The sequence below is a fragment of the Rhinoderma darwinii genome, chromosome 5, assembly GCF_050947455.1.
Source record: "Rhinoderma darwinii isolate aRhiDar2 chromosome 5, aRhiDar2.hap1, whole genome shotgun sequence".
Lineage (NCBI taxonomy): Eukaryota > Metazoa > Chordata > Amphibia > Anura > Rhinodermatidae > Rhinoderma > Rhinoderma darwinii.
The window spans coordinates 27,240,173-27,260,496 of NC_134691.1; the positions used below are offsets into that span (position 1 = coordinate 27,240,173).

At 43.2% G+C, this 20,324-nt stretch overlaps 1 protein-coding gene across 2 annotated transcripts in view; it reads right to left on the reverse strand.

Annotated features, from left to right (window-relative positions):
* Window positions 1–20,324, reverse strand: part of MTBP (MDM2 binding protein) — a 59,478-nt gene that overhangs the window by 36,039 nt on the left and 3,115 nt on the right. The window contains exons 5-14 of one of the 2 annotated variants that reach the window (XM_075825778.1): window positions 19,239–19,297; window positions 16,354–16,492; window positions 11,616–11,730; window positions 10,415–10,549; window positions 8,674–8,768; window positions 7,398–7,470; window positions 6,563–6,680; window positions 3,639–3,812; window positions 1,524–1,628; window positions 995–1,159 (exon numbers count right to left, since the gene is read on the reverse strand). In XM_075825778.1, coding sequence (XP_075681893.1) covers window positions 995–1,159; window positions 1,524–1,628; window positions 3,639–3,812; window positions 6,563–6,680; window positions 7,398–7,470; window positions 8,674–8,768; window positions 10,415–10,549; window positions 11,616–11,730; window positions 16,354–16,492; window positions 19,239–19,297 — 1,178 coding nt within the window. The remainder of the gene's footprint in view (window positions 1–994; window positions 1,160–1,523; window positions 1,629–3,638; window positions 3,813–6,562; window positions 6,681–7,397; window positions 7,471–8,673; window positions 8,769–10,414; window positions 10,550–11,615; window positions 11,731–16,353; window positions 16,493–19,238; window positions 19,298–20,324) is intronic. The other variant, XM_075825779.1, reaches the window with a different exon arrangement.

A 20,324-nucleotide genomic window follows, 5' to 3' on the forward strand; every position in this document is an offset into this window, starting at 1 on the left:
ATAAAAACGTTACGGCTCTTGGAAAGCGGCGATGCAAAAACAAGTAATTTTTTTCTAAAAGGCTTTTTATTGTGCAAACGTAGGAAAAACATATAAAACCTTTACATATTTGGTATCCCTGTAACCGTGCCGACCCATAGAATAAAGTTAACATGTTATTTATGCTGCATAGTAAACGGCGTAAGTTTATAACGTGAAAATCAATGCTGGAATAGCTGCTTATTTTCAATTATCTCCTAAAATAAAGTTAATAAAAGTTAATCAATATGTTATAAGCATCTAAAAATGGTACAATTACAAAATACAACTCGTCCCGCAAAAAACAAGCCCTTATACGGCTATGTCGACGGAATAAAAAAAAAGTTACGACTCTTGGAATGCGACCGTGAAAAAACAAAAAATAATCCTTTGTCATTAACGTGCAAAATGGCCCGGTCATTAAGGGGTTAAAGAAAGTTTTACCTCTGTTTTTTAAACAAACTTTTTCTAATCTGGATTTATTTACCAATTGTTCATTTTTTTATTCTATTTTCTTGACACGATGAGGCGGCCAACTTTTCTGAGCGGCTGTAACCGCAGTATCAGGGAAATCGCTTTACAGCTGGCACAGGATATAAGAAAACGATGTATTGACTTCTATGGGGGAGTGTTGTGGGCATGCTTTGTTGTGGGCATGTTTGAGCAGAGGTCATCATGTAGGGAGGGGAGGAGGACCTGAGCTGTATCCATCATCTATTGTTCAGGTGCTTTTACACGGCCCAATACCGGCTGCAAAAACGAGTGCGGATTGACGATACAGCGTTCACCGCTCATTCACAAAGAGCAACGATGGTTGATCTGATCGCTTTATGAACGAGCGCTTGCTCTTCGATTGGCTGATCCTTGCCCTGTTTACACATTGGCCCATGTAAAAGGGCATTTTGTGTATAATCATAATGTTCATCTATTTGAAAATCAAGTACATCAATTCCAAAGCTCAGCTCATGACACTTACCTGTAGGGGGCGCTCTGTGTAGACTTGGTTCACAGCCCTGGTTGAAGGGCGTGCTGCTTAATTTGCTTTCATAAGTTCTCAGTACATTTTCCCGGGTGAGCTTTAACAAGGCTTTTAAGGAGTTAACATTCACAGGTGCCGGCTGTTGTCCGGCTTCTTGTCTTTCTTCAAAAGCAAATAAAAAATTTATTATTATTATATTTATTATGCCACTTTAATTTATATTGAGATACATTAAACATCATGGATACAATTGCTCCTAAAATTCGCAACAAAAAGGTTAACGGTGCGATCAATGGTTGAAAGGCAGCGCCAGACACTTCATATGATGGCGCTCACCCAATCATTCGGCCAGTTTATCTATATAGGCAACAAGCCACCACATGGCTGCCACACATGCGCCAATATTAACCATGCAAGAAAACTGGCGCAGGCCGTGAACGCCATTTTTGGTGCATTTTGCTTTGTAAATCTCCCCCAATCTGTTAGTTCATCAGTTTGTGAGGTTGAGTGTCTATTGAGTACTTACGGAGATACTCATTGACAACCAAAGCCTGCGCTTGAGCCAAACACTTTTCTCTCTTCAGAATGTGATCACCGTGGAAATGTGGTAGTGTCGCCAATGCACTTATATCTAGGAGAGAAAAAGAGAAACGTTCAGTTAATTCTGCTAACAACGGCACGTTTATATGCGAGACTGTGCCGAATACTGCAGCTCGGTCCCAAATAAAACATCCTAAAGAACTACCCAAATTATTATATTATAACCCCGGGCTTTTCAGGGTTTTAAATAGGGACCTTGCGTGGATCCAAACCAACATCCTTGTCGATGTCTATGTTGCAACAAGCTTGAATAGCGGTATTAAAAATGTAGACATGATGGGTAGTGATTTGTATGCACACAATGGCACAGGACAGGAAGGGTTGTCATAGGAACAGTGGTCACAAAGGCTGGAGGCTGCAGGCTTCAATCCACAATTAAAAAAAGTTTAATACTGTCCTGGCTGAAGTGCAGCGAGGGGCTTGATAATCTTTTTGACAGGACTTTAGATTAAAAGCGGCTTATAAAGATTAGTATAAAGGACAGTATATTAGAATATTAGACGTCACAATGTGGCCATATAAATGTTGGATATTTAGTAGTGGATACATAATTCCTTATAATACACACCTATGCCAACCAGTGCAGTCCTCATCTCACTTGTTACATGTGAGCGGCCAATCAGCGACAGTTTACATGCAATCTCCTTCTCATGCGCCATTAACACAGGAGAAATGTATGAAGAATCTTGATGTGGCAATAAGGCTGGAGAGTTTCTGATAGAACACCCCCCCCCCCCGCCCACTTATGCCACAGAGAATAATTCCAAGCGTTAAAGAGGCTCTGTCACCAGATTTTGCAACCCCTATCTCCTATTGCAGCAGATCGGCGCTGCAATGTAGATAAGAGGAACGTTTTTTTTTTTTTTTAAACGAGCATTTTTGGCCAAGTTATGACCGTTTTTATATTTATGCAAATGAGGTTTTCTAAAGTACAACTGGGCGTGTTTAAAGTAAAAGTACAACTGGGCGTGTTTAAAGTAAAAGTACAACTGGGCGTGTTTAAAGTAAAAGTACAACTGGGCGTGTTTAAAGTAAAAGTACAACTGGGCGTGTTTAAAGTAAAAGTACAACTGGGCGTGTTTAAAGTAAAAGTACAACTGGGCGTGTTTAAAGTAAAAGTACAACTGGGCGTGTTTAAAGTAAAAGTACAACTGGGCGTGTTTAAAGTAAAAGTACAACTGGGCGTGTTTAAAGTAAAAGTACAACTGGGCGTGTATTGTGTGTTACATCTGGGCGTGTATTATGTGCGTACATCGGGGCGTTTTTACTTGTTTTACTAGCTGGGCGTTGTGAATGGAAGTGTATGATGCTGACGAATCAGCATCATCCACTTCTCTTCACAACGCCCAGCTTCTGGCAGTGCACAGACACAGCGTGTTCTCGAGAGATCACGCTGTGACGTCACTTCCCCAGGTCCTGCATCGTGTCGGACGAGCGAGGACACATCGGCACCAGAGGCTACAGTTGATTCTGCAGCAGCATCGGCGTTAGCAGGTAAGTCGATGTAGCTACTTACCTGCAAACGCCGATGCTGCTGCAGAATCATCTGTAGCCTCTGGTGCCGATGTGTCCTCGCTCGTCCGACACGATGCAGGACCTGGGGCAGGAAGTGAGTGACGTCACAGCGTGATCTCTCGAGAACACGCTGTGTGTCTGCACTGCCAGAAGCTGGGCGTTGTGAAGAGAAGTGGATGATGCTGATTCGTCAGCACCATACACTTCCATTCACAACGCCCAGCTAGTAAAACAAGTAAAAACGCCCCGATGTACGCACATAATACACGCCCAGTTGTACTTTAACTTTAAACACGCCCAGTTGGACTTTAGAAAGCCTCATTTGCATAAATATAAAAATGGTCATAACTTGGCCAAAAATGCTCATTTAAAAAAAAAAAAAAACAAAAAAAAAACGTTCCTCTTATCTACATTGCAGCGCCGATCTGCTGCAATAGCAGATAGGGGTTGCAAAATCTGGTGACAGAGCCTCTTTAACTAAAAGAAAAAAAACGCAAAAGACCCCCCACAAAATACGTGTTCTCACTTGATTCATCTGTGTAAGGCTTATCCCGCAGCCGTCGATGTAACAATATAAGAGAAGCTGCGCCATTAATCTGACTGGCGGAGTGAAGCATTGTTGCTTTGCAGACTCCATTGTCTTCTCCTTGAATTAGGAAATAGTAACTGCAATACTCCCCTTTCAGCTCGATCCCTGGAGCTAAAGAAAAAAGAACAATGATGGTTACCAGCAGAATATAGAGACGGTATAATCACAGCAGCTGACAAAATCAGTCTTAGTCTAGACTTGGATTTCCTTCATTTCCTCAGTATATCACAGTGCCGGACAACACGTACAGAGAAAAAGTCTTAAAGGGAATGTGTTGCCAGCAAAACATGTTTTTTTTTTTTTAATTAAACATTTAGTGTGTAGGTGATTAAACATTGTTCAAATTTTTTTTATTTTTTTCACGAGTCAGGAAATATTATAAATTAGATTCTAATTTATAATATTTCCCATTGCTGGTCACTAGATGGAGCTATTCCCAAAATTGCAGTATTGCATGTGGTAAAGCAACCACATTGCTTTTTGCTGCAAAATTGGGAAAAAAGCACTCGCTCTAGTGAGCTCTGAGAATCCCCCCCTCCTTTATCCTGGCTAGTGCCGGGATAAACGAGGGGATTGAACGGTCAAACCTCCTACACTGTGTGTCACCATTTTTTGAGCTAACACACAGTGTAGTAGGTTTACATACAGTAGTAAACACACACACACAAACACGAACACACATAGAAATCTCTTACCTGCTCCTGCCGCCGCGGCTCCCTCCGGCCCGTCCGCTACGTCTGCTGCCGCTGCTCCATGTGCACAAGTCCGGAAGCCGCGACCGGAAGCAGTAATCTTACTGCCCGGCCGCGACTTCCGGTCCACAGGAAAATGGCGCGCATTTCAAATTGGACTGTGTGGGAGCGGCGCATGCGCAGTTCCCACACAGACGGCGTACACAGAAGTGGATGGGACGGGACCCGTTCGCAGTCCCTATGGGACTGTGGCTGCCGTATTCCATGTCAGTATGTGTCGTTAATCGACACATACAGAAATGGAAAAAAAAATTGCAGCCCCCATAGGGAAGAAAAAGTGTAAAAATAAGAAAAAGTAACACACAAACACACAAATTAATCCAAACGTTTTTAATAAAGCACTAACATCTTTAACATATTTAAAAAAAAAATTGTGATGACACTGTTCCTTTAAAGGCTGTGGACCCCTTTGCACTGTATTTTCTATTGATTGTTCGTTTACTTCCTAAATGCAAAGTTAAGCAACTTTCTAAATAATCTTCATGAAAATGTCCTACCATTTTGCTGCTGTAGAGTCTGTGCAGCTCCAGTAGATAACTGACTGTGTTGCTGCTTCTAACTCAAATCCGTCAGTCTACTTCTGACAGGCTGTGGTAATCTGCTTTCCCACTCCCTTCTTTCAGTGTTAGATATAGCAGCAGCAGGGAGCTGGGAGGATGTAGTACACGGCAGATCGGAAAGTGGAGAGGGGGGGAAAGCATCCAAGTCTTCAGGGAGGGCAGATCACACAGGCTGTCAGTATCAGAGATTAGATAGGGAGGAGAGTAGAGAGGCAATTACACAGGCTGGAGTAGATAGAAAGAAGTACAGGAATAAAGCTGTGCTGATATGAAAGATAGTTAAGACAGCAGCAGCCTGGAGTCACAGACCTCACATACAGCATGTATTACTAGGAGGGAGACGCACACCGGAGAAAAGTCTGTAACTAACTTGTAAACTGAATATCAGACAGGCTGAAAATAAATGAAGGGATGAAGATCGCAGCTTGAAACTTAGTGCAACTTTTTGACCACTAACATATATAAAAATCGTATATATTTTTTCCTTGTCACAGGGATCCATAGCCCTTAAAGTTTATAGTGCTAAAAGACGACTTTCCACGTTAATATTCCCCACAAGACTGTATACCACACTCTACACTTTTTATGTATACTGTATTTACTTATTGAACGGTTGCCTTTTCTGTGCTTTAAAAAAAAAAAAACTGTTTTGATTCTTAGATTTTCCCAACTTTCTCTTCCTCTCTGCTTTGCTATCAATCGCAAGATGCTTCAGCACAGCATTACATGACGAGCTAAAGACCATACCATTTCTGCATGCTGGGGGACACAGATTATCATTCTCTCTATATTCTCCTAAATAAGCTGAGAAACCATAAGTATACAGACAGGGAGGCCGCACTATATTCTTTTACATTATACCGGTGTGACAGGAACCTGTCTAAGTATCAGTGGCAGTTGATGATAGAAGATGCAAAGAGCATCTTGCGGGACGAGTGGCATTTCTTAATGGTACCATTGTGCAGTACATAAATTGTAGGTGATAAAAACAAGGTTTGAAGCAAGTTTTTTTTTTTTTTTGAGTTTTAAAAATGGACGCCGTTCTAATTGCCGCATACATAATATGTTACATTTATTCTATGGATCTCTACGATTAGGGCGATAACAAATATGTAGCGTTTACTTTAAGTTTCATCACTTTTGAACAAAAATAGTACAATTCATGGGAAAAAACATTTTTTATGTTGCTGCATTCTAAGAGCAATAACTATTTTCCCATTGATGTATGAGGACTTTTTTTGCTGGACGAGTGTTTTTTTTTTTAATGCGGTTTAACGTATTAAACTGGTCGTTACGGATGCGACGATTCTAATAAAGAATTGAACACTTCTGCAAAATAAAACCACTTTATGTATAAAGACAAGGTTCGCATAACAAGCGCACTGTATATACACTGCTGCTAGGACTATTATATTTCATGTACATGGCAATGCCAAGGTGATCCGTCTCCTGCCATACGTTGCTTCTGTACCGCGGTCTTCTACACTAGAAACAAAAGGAATCAAAATCTACAAGTTTTGGGTGAATATTTGATTTTTAAATGACAGACCTTTGATTTCTTTTGGCTTTCTGGACATATAATCTCTCCATTTTTTTGAGCTACGTTGGAGCGCTGGTGGGAGAGGAAGACTGCAGACGTTGCAGGATAGCGCAAATATAGCTCCTACCTAGGAAAGAAAAAAGAAAGATAGGAGAAAATAATTTATAGAAATATTTGGGCCTGTAAGCCAACAAAAAAATAAAAATAAAAAGGAACTTGTTACTAAAGATGGCTACGAACGTTGGCTGAAAGCAACAATTTTGGAAAACTAATGTGTATTGGAAACTTGACTGATGTTCATTTATCAGATATCAAGGGGGGGGGGGGGGGAGAGAGAAGGAAAGGAGGGAAATCTAAAATTAAAAAAATATAAAATTAAAAAAAAAAAAAAAAAAAAAAGGATCGGCATCTTGAATTTCACATTGCCTGATCCTTTGTTCTCAAGGAAGATAAATCGCTGCTAGAAGTGCCTGGCAACGGATTTTTACCCTCTTCCCCAGGCACACTCGGCTGAACACGGAGTATGAGCGGGTCAGGAGAAACAGCGCTCGACTGAACTAGAGTTCGTGCGACAGCTATAGAAAGTGTACGGCCGCCTTTAGAGAGACATCGCGAAATTGAGGACTCTACAAGATATCATAACCATTTTCTAGGGACTGCATCAGGTGCATCCCTGCATCATACACTTGCTTAAGGAGGCTCGGTCACCACATTATAAGTGGCCTATCTTGTACACGGTGTGATCGGCGCTGTAATGTCGATTACACCAGTGTTTTTTTATTTAGAAAAATGATAATTTTGGACGGAGTTATCAGCACAAGGTAAACTCTCCCCAGCACAGTACCTTGTCATTCAAGGAGCACAGTTGATCCAGCATCAGTTTTGACTTTCCCTGAAGAGAGTTTCTTGTCAAACATCTGAATAAAAGTTAAAGGACAAGGTAATAGGATTCTTTTTTGAGAACACACCGTAAAATTCTTATTTTATCCAGTCCATTGTGGACACAGACCATGGGCATATGCTGTTGTCACTAGGAGGCATGACACCAAAAAGAGAAAAAAAAAAAAAAAAAGACTTGGCTCCTCCCAGAGATCTATTGAAAAAAAAAAAAAAAAAAAAAACACAGACAGCGCAGATACCTGCGCCTTAAGAGAGCTGAGGGCGAGCCCCTGATCTAACCTCTCCTGGAGGAAAGCCAGGAGCCTGGGCGAGGAGAAAACTAATGGAAGAAGAAGCGGACCCTCACACGACTGTAGGTACATCTTCCAAGTACGGTGATAAATTCAGGGCCTAAGAAGGCTACCGGCCCTTTAATATGGTTTAAATCACCCGCTGCTACAAGCCCCACACGCTTTCAGCACTGCAGCTTTAACAGCCACGCTGTAGCGACTGTAGTCTCAGGCAACCCAATTGTCGACCCTCGGAATGGGGATTGCCGAGAGAGCAAAAACGTGAAGCTTCGTCCATTCCAGACTTTTGGATGCTTCTGCCATCCCCACCGAACTTAGTGTCCCGTCTTGGGGATTTAGATAGGCGAGTTCCTTTACATTGTCTCTCGAGACACAGACCGGAGTGTTAGTCAAAAAGAGACGTCCAGTTACGGAGAGGAAAATCGCTCTCAGTTCCAGAATGTTGATAGAGAGAATGGCTTCATGGTGGGATCGGAGGCCTCGGGCCATGAAATTCAAGAAGGCTGGTGTCTGTGGAGAGGACCTGCCTGCCTCCCTATTACAGGTTGTAAGGTGGTGCTGTAATTATTCACTGTCGTTACACACAACACAGGTTCTGCTACTCACACTGCACGATCCCTCCAGAGACAGGGAGGGAGAGCAGGGAGCAGTGGTGATAAAAAGGAATGTGGATGTGTGATAACCTGTACATTACAGGAAGCCACCAGAGGGGAAATAAAAAATTTAGGAATCATGGACATCACAAAAGCAGGAGATTAATACCATGAGAATGGTCATGTGATTGCATGCGAGTCTGGTTTACAGAAGCATTTCAGCTACAGACAGCACATTAGTGAGTGCATAATCTTACTGCACACAATTTTTAAAGATCGGATAACCCATTTAACTTTCTTGTCATGAGAACAGAAGAATGAAATGACACAAGGATACAGCTCAAATGCACAGTTTGATATGAAGTAAGGAGGAAGTTCTGACAGCGACACCATTTGTATAAACTCCAGGGATGAGCCGTAGTAATGAAAAGCCTGTGAAGACACAAAGAAAACATGGTCAAAGGGTTTTCTCACAAAGACACGTATCCCCTTATTCACAGGATAGGGGATACATGTGAAATCGCTGGTGGTCAGACTACTGTGACACCCAGCGATGAGGAAAACGGGGAATCGAAAGTCACTTCGGGAGACTTTTGGTCCCAGATTCTACTCATCGCTGGGGGTTCCAGTGGACTGATCCCCAGCGATCACACAGGTATCCCCTATCCTTTGGTAGGGGGTTCCAGCAGTCGGACACCCACTGATTATAAAGGGATTGCATATCCTCGTGATATGCCATCTCTTTCTCTGATGAAAATAACCCTTCAAAATAGATGTTCAGTTGTGGGCTGAAAAAAAGTAATGCAAGTCTCCACCATTGGGCGATGCATACCTGGGGTTTATTTTCTTTCATGCTGCTCGCTTGGTTCTTTTAGGGCACAGCTAACAGTTACTGCAACTTTGTCACATTGCTGGCGGGGAATCTGAAATCTATCGCCTATCCTTTCTCCATGCTTTACACTGCAGTGGTTTGCTCAAATTGACTGCGGTTATGTAGGAGAAGCTCGCCAGGAAGTCTGTGCATGGACAGCAGTATTAGACTGTAGTAAAGTGGCATCCTCTAGTAGCCTGCAGCCTCCCTGCTCTCTCTGCAAATGCAGAAAACCATCGTAGTCACAATTAGGCCAGATTCCCACGTAGTTTAGGCACTGCAGAATTTACGCAACAGAATTCGGTGTGAAAATCCGGCAGCATTTACAGTATCAGCAAAGCCAATACGATTTGAAGAAATCTCACGCCCGCGCTGCAGAAACAATCTGCAGCGAAAACTTTCATAAGTTGACCTGCAATGCGCATTTTAAATCCGCAGCAAGTCAATTTATGCTGTGGATTCGTTGCTGTTCTGTTACGGGAATTGAATTCAATGGGGACGTAAAACATGCAACGAATAGGCAAGTGTTGCGGCGGAAACGCTCTGATTCCAACTGGGGGGAAAAAAAAAGCGCTAAGAAAAAAATAAATAAAAAAGTGGCCCAGCCATGGTCATAGCAACGTTTTCTTCTGATCTCCGTCCGGGCTGGCCTCCTAGGATGACGTTTCATCCCATGTGACTGCTGCAGCCAATCACAGGCTGCAGCGGTCACATGAGCTGCAGCGTCATCCTAGGAGGCCAGACTACACAGAGAACCGAGGGATGCGTCGCCATGAAAAACAGCCGGGGTATTTTTAAGGTTTCCAAACGGCGGTATCCGCCCAAAAAACTGCACCTTTATGGGCAAAATTTGCTACGGGTTCTAGGTCGGATACGCTGTATACTTTTACGCATCGTATCTAACCCATGGGAAACCGCCGGCCTTAGGGATGACACACAAGAGGGGGGGGGGGATGCTGCTGCAATCTCTGTGCCTCAGCCCATGTGTGAGAGGGGAACTGTTATAGACCAGAAAAGTAGAGATTTACAGAAACGATGGAGAGGGAAGACAAACACCCCAAATATCCAGGTTATACATAGAATTTCTGGCTGCACTACATCTAATACACATCTACAGCTGCCCAAGGGACTGGGGGTTTTTTTTTTTTTTCAATGAAAATGACTTTTTAAATTGCAGACGACAATCATTTTTGTGCAGAAGACTTACCTCGGATAGTGAGGAGTTTCGGCTTTGATTGTGTTGATCGTTTAGTAAACTGCTCAATTTGAGGGAACTTGATTGAGAACCAACGTCACAGAAAGATCTGATGCAGAAGTCTTGGAACTCCACCTCAGAACTAAACTAAGAAAAAAAACAAAAAAACTTTGTTGAATTCAATTTTTTTTTAAATGCGAACCACAATAATATACTACTCGACAAACGTTAGAGCAAGAAAACCACCCCGTGTACTCTCAAATTCTCCATGAAGATCTGCACTGGTGCTCGCAACATCTAAACAAAAGGGCAGCAATATGGAATATGCGGAGGTCAAAAATATTGTGAAACGGATTTACATACAATGGTTCCTCACGTTACAATGGCCTATCCTAATCTATGGAACATGCGTCTGGCTGGAAGAACCAGCCAATCAGTGTACACGTCACCGATTGGACACAGTAAACAGCAAATCAGCACATCAGATTTGAGGCAAATAGAGCAAATCAATGGGCTCTGTACTAGGAGTATATCTTTGCAGTACAGTGCACTCCTATATGTACCATACTGCTCTCTACTTCTGCCAGGAGGAGCTGCTCCCTTGGACACCAGCTCATGGTGGCCCAATTGTATTTATCATCTATCCACAGGAAAGGTGAAAAATGTCTGATCGCTGTGACCACCACGATAACCGCAGTCAGAAGGAGAATGCACCCTGCCGCTCCTTTCAATAACTATGGGGCTGACTGAAACAGCCAAGCACTGTACTCGGCTGTTTCGGTCCGTCCCATAGACTTTGAATGGAGAGGCACCACGCATGCTCGACTGGTGATCCATTCAAAGTTCACCTCATTGTGCAGTGGAGGAGGAACTGGGGGGTTCAGGACCCTCGTTATAGTGATCAGTGAGGATTCCAGCGATCAGATATTTATCACCTATCCTGTAAATAGGTAATAAATGTTGGACTGCCCCTTTAATCTTCATTTTTTTCTTACATTGGATTCACATTTTGGAGGCTTTGGAACTAGTTACTAGTTTTCCATAAACCGTTATGGTTTCCAGTTACAATATTCACATGTTCCAGTACAACCAGTGCATCTTCAGGGAGTATTGTACAGCATTTTTGCTTGCACCCTTACTATGAGAGATCTGCAGAATCGGGAGAAAGTAACGGAAAAACACGCGTTTGCTGATGAAACAGATAATGTCATACCTTCCGCTCACTTATCTCTACTGAACCTCTCCACAGCTCTTGAGGATCTAGTGAAGTGTTAAGGCCGCCTGGAGTGATTACATTTGCGGACAGATAATTCGAAATTTTTTGCCACCTGCAATGAATAATAATCGTTAAACATTTTTATCCCCTTAAGGACATTGACTAGCGGGCACGTTCAGGACGCAGCCCCATTTTTCAAATGTGTCACTTTATGTGGTAATAACTTTAGAACAATTTTACCTCTCCGAGTGATTGAGATTGTTTTCTCATGACACATACGTTAAGTTAGTGGTAAAATTTGCTCGATACATTCAGTATTTGATGGTGAAAAACACCAAAATTTAGCGAAAAATTGCAAAAATTTGCATTTTTCTACATTTAAATGTATCGGCTTGTAAGACCGGCAGTTATAACACACAAGATAAATGCTAATTAACATCCCCCATTTGTCTACTTTAGATTTGCATCGTTTTTTTTAACATCCTTTTATTTTTCTAGGACGTTACAAGGCTTAGGATTTTAGAAGATATTTCTCACATTTTCAAAAGGTTATTTTTACAGCGACCAGTTCAGTTCTGAAGTGGTTTTGAGGGGCCCATACAATGCAAACCCCCATAAATCACCCTATTTTAAAAACTGAACCCCTCAAAGTATTCAAAACCATTTCACAAGAATTACAACAAAGTAGGGACGAAATGTACAAATGTCATTTTTTTTTTGCAGAAATTTATTTTGAATCTTTTTTTTTTTTTTTTTTAAATATCCCACATGTGGCATTAGTGTCCTAATTCACTAAAACACAGGCTCAAGAAGCAAAAGGAGCTCCTAGAGGAGTTTGAGGTTTTATTCAAATATATTTTAGGCACCATGTCCGGATTGAAGAGCTCTTGTGGGGCCAAAACAGTGGAAATACTCCCAAAGAGACACCATTTGGCAAACTACACCCCTCAAGGAATTTATCAAGGGGTATAGTGAGCATTTTGACCCCACCGTTTTTTTGCTGAATTTAGTGGAATGAAGCCGTGAAAGTGAAAATCTAAATTTTTTCCAATAAAACGTAGAAGTTTTCAATTTTTACAAGGCATAAAGGAGAAAAGCACCCCGACATTTGAAAAGCAATTTCTCCCGATTACGGCAATACCCCATATGTGCTGCTGTTTGGACCCACAGCGGGGCTCAGAAGTGAAGGAGGACCATTTGGCTTTTTGAGCTCAAATTTTGCTGCAATGGTTTTCGGGTGCCAAGTCGCATTTGTAAAGCCCCTGAGGGACCAAAATCAGTGGAAACCCCCCCAAAAGTGACCATTTGGGAAACTACATCTCTCAAGGAATTCATCGAGGTTATAGTAAGCATTTTGAAGCCACAGGTTTTTTTGCTGACTTTAGTAGAACTAGGCCGTGAAAATGAAAATCTAAATTTTTTCCAATAAAACAAAGAAATTTTCTATTTTTACAAGGCATAAAGGAGAAAAAGCCCCTCGCAGATTTTAAAAGCAATTTCTCCCGAGTACGGCAATACCCCATATGTGGTCATAAACTGCTGTTTGGACACACGGCAGGGCTCAAAACGGAAGGCGCGCCATTTGGAGCTCAAATTTAGCTGGAATAGTTTTCGGGTGCCATGTCACATTTGCAAAGTGCCTGAGGGACCAAAACAGTAGGAACCCCCTAAAAGCACCATTTGGCTTTTGGAGCGCAGATTTTGCTTGGTAATAGTTCTGTTTGGTGTTTTGCTGGTATTTTAGTTTATAATGTGGAGGCATACGTAATCTGGGCGGCGTACATCAGGGTCTACGTCATCTGGGCAGAGTACATCAGGGTCTACGTCATCTGGGCAGAGTACATCAGGGTCTACGTCAACTGGGCGGAGTACATCAGGGTATATGTAATATGTGAGGAGTACATAAGGGTATATGTGATCTGTGCAGAGTACATCAGGGTATATGTAATATGTGAGGAGTACATAAGGGTATATGTGATCTGTGCAGAGTACATCAGGGTATATGTAAGCTGGGCGGAGTACATCAGGGTATATGTAAACTGGGCGGAGTACATCAGGGTATGTGTAAACTGTGCGGAGTACATCAGGGTATATTTAAGCTGTGCGGAGTACATCAGGGTATATGTAATCTGTGAGGAGTACATCAGGATATATGTAATATGTGAGGAGTACATCAGGGTATATGTAAGCTGTGCGGAGTACATCAGGGTATACGTAATCTGTGCGGAGTACATCAGGGTCTACGTCATCTGGGCAGAGTACATCAGGGTCTACGTCAACTGGGCGGAGTACATCAGGGTATATGTAATATGTGAGGAGCACATCAGGGTATATGTAATATGTGAGGAGCACATCAGGGTATACGTAATCTGTGCGGAGTACATCAGGGTATACGTAAGCTGTGAGGAGTACATCAGGGTATACGTAAGCTGTGAGGAGTACATCAGGGTATATGTAAGCTGTGAGGAGTACATCAGGGTATATGTAATCTGTGCGGAGTACATCAGGGTATATGTAATCTGTGTGGAGTACATCAGGGTATATGTAATCTGTGAGGAGTACATCGGGGTATATGTAGCTGTGCGGGGTACATCAGGGTATATGTAAGCTGTGTGGAGTACATCAGGGTATATGTAAGCTGTGCAGAGTACATCAGGGTATATGTAAGCTGTGCAGAGTACATCAGGGTATATGTAATCTGTGCGGGGTACATCAGGGTATATGTAATCTGTGCAGAGTACATCAGGGTATATGTAAGCTGTGCAGAGTACATCAGGGTATATGTAAGCTGTGCAGAGTACATCAGGGTATATGTAAGCTGTGCAGAGTACATCAGGGTATATGTAATCTGTGCGGGGTACATCAGGGTATATGTAATCTGTGCAGAGTACATCAGGGTATATGTAAGCTGTGCAGAGTACATCAGGGTATATGTAAGCTGTGCAGAGTACATCAGGGTATATGTAATCTGTGCGGGGTACATCAGGGTATATGTAATCTGTGCGGAGTACATCAGGGTATATGTAATATGTGAGGAGTACATCAGGGTATATGTAAGATGTGCGGAGTACATCAGGGTATATGTAATATGTGAGGAGTACATCAGGGTATATGTAATATGTGAGGAGTACATCAGGGTATATGTAAGCTGTGAGGAGTACATCAGGGTATATGTAAGCTGTGAGGAGTACATCAGGGTATATGTAATATGTGCGGAGTACATCAGGGTATATGTAATCTGTGTGGAGTACATCAGGGTATATGTAAGCTGTGCGGAGTACATCAGGGTATATGTAATATGTGCGGAGTACATCAGGGTATATGTAAGCTGTGCGGAGTACATCAGGGTATATGTAATATGTGCGGAGTACATCAGGGTATATGTAAGCTGTGCGGGGTACATCAGGGTATATGTAATCTGTGAGGAGTACATCAGGATATATGTAATATGTGAGGAGTACATCAGGGTATATGTAAGCTGTGAGGAGTACATCAGGGTATATGTAATATGTGCGGAGTACATCAGGGTATATGTAATCTGTGTGGAGTACATCAGGGTATATGTGATCTGTGAGGAGTACATCAGGGTATATGTAATATGTGAGGAGTACATCAGGGTATATGTAAGCTATGTGGAGTACATCAGGGTATATGTAATATGTGAGGAGTACATCAGGGTATATGTAAGCTGTGAGGAGTACATCAGGGTATATGTAAGCTGTGAGGAGTACATCAGGGTATATGTAATCTGTGCGGAGTACATCAGGGTATATGTAATATGTGAGGAGTACATCAGGGTATATGTAATATGTGAGGAGTACATCAGGGTATATGTAATATGTGAGGAGTACATAAGGGTATATGTAAGCTGTGCGGAGTACATCAGGGTATATGTAAGCTGTGTGGAGTACATCAGGGTATATGTAATCTGTGCGGAGTACATCAGGGTATATGTAAGCTGTGCGGAGTACATCAGGGTATATGTAATCTGTGGGGAGTACATCAGGGTATATGTAAGCTGTGTGGAGTACATCAGGGTATATGTAATCTGTGTGGAGTACATCAGGGTATATGTAATCTGCGGAGTACATCAGGGTATATGTAATATGTGAGGAGTACATCAGGGTATAATAATGGTGTAAATAAATAATATTTCAGAGATATGTGGCCAATATCGCACTGATAAATGGTGCCCGATCATATCCGCTTTTGGACACTGCACATTTTGGGTCACTATATTCTGAGAGCCAGAACTTTATTTTTCAGTCAAAAAAAAGCTGTGTAAGGGCTTGTTTATTGCGGGACGGTTTGTAGTTTTTATTGGTACTATTTTTGGGTACATGCGACTTTTTACTCCATGTTTTGGGAGGGGAGGTGATAGAAAAAAAATTGCGATCGTGGCATCGTTTTATTTTTTTGCGGTGTTCACCGTGTGGGAAAAATAACAGCTTGGGTAGCAACGTTTCCAAATGTGTACTTTTTTTTTTTTTTAACGTTTTTTTATTTTTTTTTCCTATAATAAAAGACTTTTATTCAACTTTTTTTTTGTTCCACTAGGGGACTTGAGGGCCTGCACCTCTGATCTTTACTCTAATGCATTGCACTACCCACGTACAGGATCAGTGATTGCAGCGGAGAATCCCCGTCTACAATGCCTTTAAATTCTGTGAAAGGCAAGAACAACAATTTCATGCCAATAACTTGCTAGCGCTTGCAGTTCGAGGTAACACATTACCCTTTACGGTCTTTAGTAACTATTGTGATCTTGGCAGCGTGCCACTCCTTCAGATGTTTAATTGCCCCCACCGCAAGAACACACTCCTTCAATTTTGGAACATCTGGAGACATCAGCAAGACGTCCACTAACACTCGTCCTAAAATTTAGAGGGAAAAAAAAAAGTATTAAAATGAATTACCCTAAAGCGGATTGTGCTAAGTGGTCGGGGGGCACATTCACTTGGATGGGTCGTTGCACTATTTTTAAAATGAATATTCCTCCTCGACTACTCTACTTATTCCAAGCTCTTCCTATAGCAGTTCCAATGTCGTTCTTCAAAGCAGTCAACTCCCTACAAATTTCTTTTGTCTGGAATGGTAAACCTCCCAGACTTAGGTCGAGCGCTCCTATGTCGGTCTCGGGCGGCGGGAGGATTGGCATTTCCTGACATCTGATCATATTACATAGCATCCCACCTGTCATGCGTCGTGGACTGGTGTAGACACGCCCCTTTCAAGTCATGGGTGGGTCTTGAGCAAAGCTTCTCCGCGATCCCCCTCGTGGTGGTTCCGTGGCTGGATTGCGGTCATCTCAAATCCCTTCGCCAACACCCCACTATTAGTCCCACACTGCGGTGTTGTTCCCTTCACACGGTACAATCAAGCCTACTGCCTCTTTGCTCCCCCATGTCTCCAATCCTGGGGAATCCTTCTTTCCCCTCTGGGTTGAAAGATCCAGTTTTCCGGTCCTGGTTTGCGGCAGGTGTATTTAGGGCGGCTCACTTCCTGAAGGATTCGGAGTGGCTCTCCCTTTCGGAGCTGGCACGGATGCCTGTACTCCAACCTTTGGGTCATTGGCGAATATTTCAACTCCGCCACTTCTGTTCCAAGCTCCTAGATCTCCTTTGGAAGATGTGTGTCGGCTCTGACCTGGCTCGCCACACACTGTCTACAATCTACCACCTCCTTCTGAACCCGCCGGACCTTCCCCCGCCTGACTACGTTGCTAAATGGGAGTTGGACCTAGATATCTCCTTTACCGCAAGCCAACGCTCTCGCATCCTCACTTTAGCTCATAAAACATCGATTAGCTCGCGCTATCAGGAAGCCGGTTTTAAATTGCTCTCCTGGTGGTATAGGACCCCGGTCCGACTACACCGTATTTTCCCGACAGTATCCCCCCTTTGTTGGAGGTGCGGATTGGATAATGGTACCCTCCTCCATACCTTCTGGTCCTGTCCGCTACTCGCAGAATTCTGGGAAGGGGTTAAGAGGGTGATCTGCGAGGTAACGGATACCAGTCTTGACATGGATGCGGCCTTCTTTCTCCTTCATCACTGCGGCATTCCAGCGAATAGGTACAAACGCTCCTTGCTTCACTTTTTAGTGATGGCCGCTCGACACTGCATTCCGTTGCGATGGAAGAGTTCCTCCCCTCCCACTTTGTCCCTCTGGGTTTCAAGGGTTAACGACCTCATGCAAATGGAGGACCTGACCTCCTGCATTCATGACTCCCACGCTAGGTTCTGCCTCACGTGGTCCCCGTGGATTGGTTTCCAGGACTCCGACTCCTACAAAGACATTCTTCGAGGGATGGACGCTGGTCAGTAGCCCGTGGTGGGCTCTCTCTGGAGAGGAAGGGATCTCCTCCAAGTGACGTCCTTCCCCCCTCCCTCCATCCTTCTTATTTCTCTTACTGCTCTGTCTCCTTTCCTTCCACATATCGGGGAGTGTTTATCAATTAATCTGGATTTGAACGATAATGTCCTACCAACGGATAGGTTTACAATGAGCTGTTCAATGTCATCCATCTTCACATCTGAATATTTGTTCCTCCTTCCCTTATGTACTTGCTGAATTTTTTTGTTATGTGAAAATGTGGCTGTTGGCCACGAAAATAAAGAATAAAAAAAAAAAAATGAATTACCCATAACCCATTGCATCCAGGTGACTTTTCAGGAACTGTTGTTTTAATGCAAAAATTCTAGTTCATATTCCTAGGAAGTAGCCACAGTGTCTATGATATGGATTATAAAATCACAGCTTATTCCCCATGAACACTGCCAAGTAAATTCTAAGCACGATACAATACATGTAAGTCTATCCGGAAGCAGCCATGTTCTCCTAATCCTGGACAACCCCTTTAAATACATTAGCTAAGGGTACATTTACAGGTGGCGGTAACTGTGCGGCTGGCTCAGATTATGGGGGTCTCTAGCGAGGTGTTTGCGAATACTACAGACTGAAATGTAATGGGGTGACAGTAAAGGGGTTATACGGGTTGTTAAAATTGATGGCCTATCCTCAGGATAGGCCATCAATATTAGATCAGTGGTGGTCCGACTGTCGGCACCCCCGCCGATCAGCTGTTTGAAGGGTCCGCAACGCTCGTACGAGTGCCGCAGCCTCTTCATTGTTTACATGGTTCTTCTCTGTTCGTACTTGCAAAAGCTGAATGGGACACTGGCGCAATACCTAGCACGGCCGCTACGAATATAGCTGCGCATGCAAGTACCAACTAGAAGGATAACCATGCAAGCAATAAAAAGGGTGCGGCGCTCATACAAGCACCCCGGCCATATAAACAGCTGATCGCGGGGGTGCCTGAAGTCAAACCCCCACAATCTAATATTGATGGCCTATTGTTAGGCTAGGCCATCAAATTCAATAACCCGGATAATTCCTTTAAATGTAAATTTCTTACATGTATATATGACATATCAGATCATCTTTGATCGGTCTCCTGAAGACAACCCATTCGCTAAAGACGGTCACTCTGGTGATCTGCGGTCTCCTTATATAATTATACATTATCGCTCTTCATGTAGGTGAATGTTACACTCATGGCCCTAATATCAGTCACTGTGACCAATTCAATGAAACCATAAATAAACGACATGTTACCCGGTGCCGGGAGCTTGTCCGAGAGCTGATGTATGGATTCTGCCGACTCTTCAAATAAGCTGAGAAGAAAAAGATGTGGGGCTCGTGTGTAGTCATTTATACTGTAACCAATATATATATGGTTTATTTCTATCGGCTGATTATCTAAATTTAGCCTTGCAACTAATTTTTGCAAGTGGGAGGGGGGGGGGGGGTCAAACTTCAAAAACTAGACTGCCACTCTGAATCCTGCGCCATGGTCACCCTTGCTACAGACCAGCGCATGGGACAGCGGTGCAATACCTAGCGCAGCCGCCACAAATGTAATAAACGAGACGGAAAACCATGTAAACAAAGAGGCTGCGGCTCGTACAAGCCACGACCCCTCAAATAACCGATGGGCGGGGGTGCCGGGAGTCGGACCCCACCGATCCGAAGGATACACCATCAATTCTAAAAACCTTGATAACCCCCTTTAACTAGGAGGAGGCTTGAAAGTGCAACTTGACTTTATACTACCTCTCCTATGCTGCATAAAATGCCATCAACCTGCCATTCCTTGAGAAGAGTCACCTTTCCGACACCCATCCTAAATATGAGCAGATGAAGAATCTTCCTGCTACCCAGTTGCATACGTATTTTATGGGATCCACCCAGCTAGAAGAGACGCATTGGATGTCATAGGGCACAGGGGTGCTCAGATATCGTATATCGTCTTAGATGGCCCCACAGGACCGTAAGCGATGACTGATATCTCCCGACAGGGTCCTGTGAGTAAAGCAGTGAGGTAAAGATCAATCCTCCAGCCCTTAGTAAAAGATACATGGGATCTATGAGATCCTTCTGGTAATCCCCATGAATCCTGCAGGGGGCAGGGTATTACGGCAGTAATCTTCACTTCGGACATCGGAGGGAATACAGTTTTGCATGTGATCTCCACACCCAGGTAGTGTTTGGAGTTGCTGCTGCCTCGTATATGAAGTGACATTGCCTAAGTGGGGATCATTTCCTTTAGCATAAGCGATACAACAAGGTACAAGGCATAATCCGAGAGCGCCTCCACCTTTCGGAAATCCTGTAAGGCTGGGTGGAGTGTCTGCACAGGGT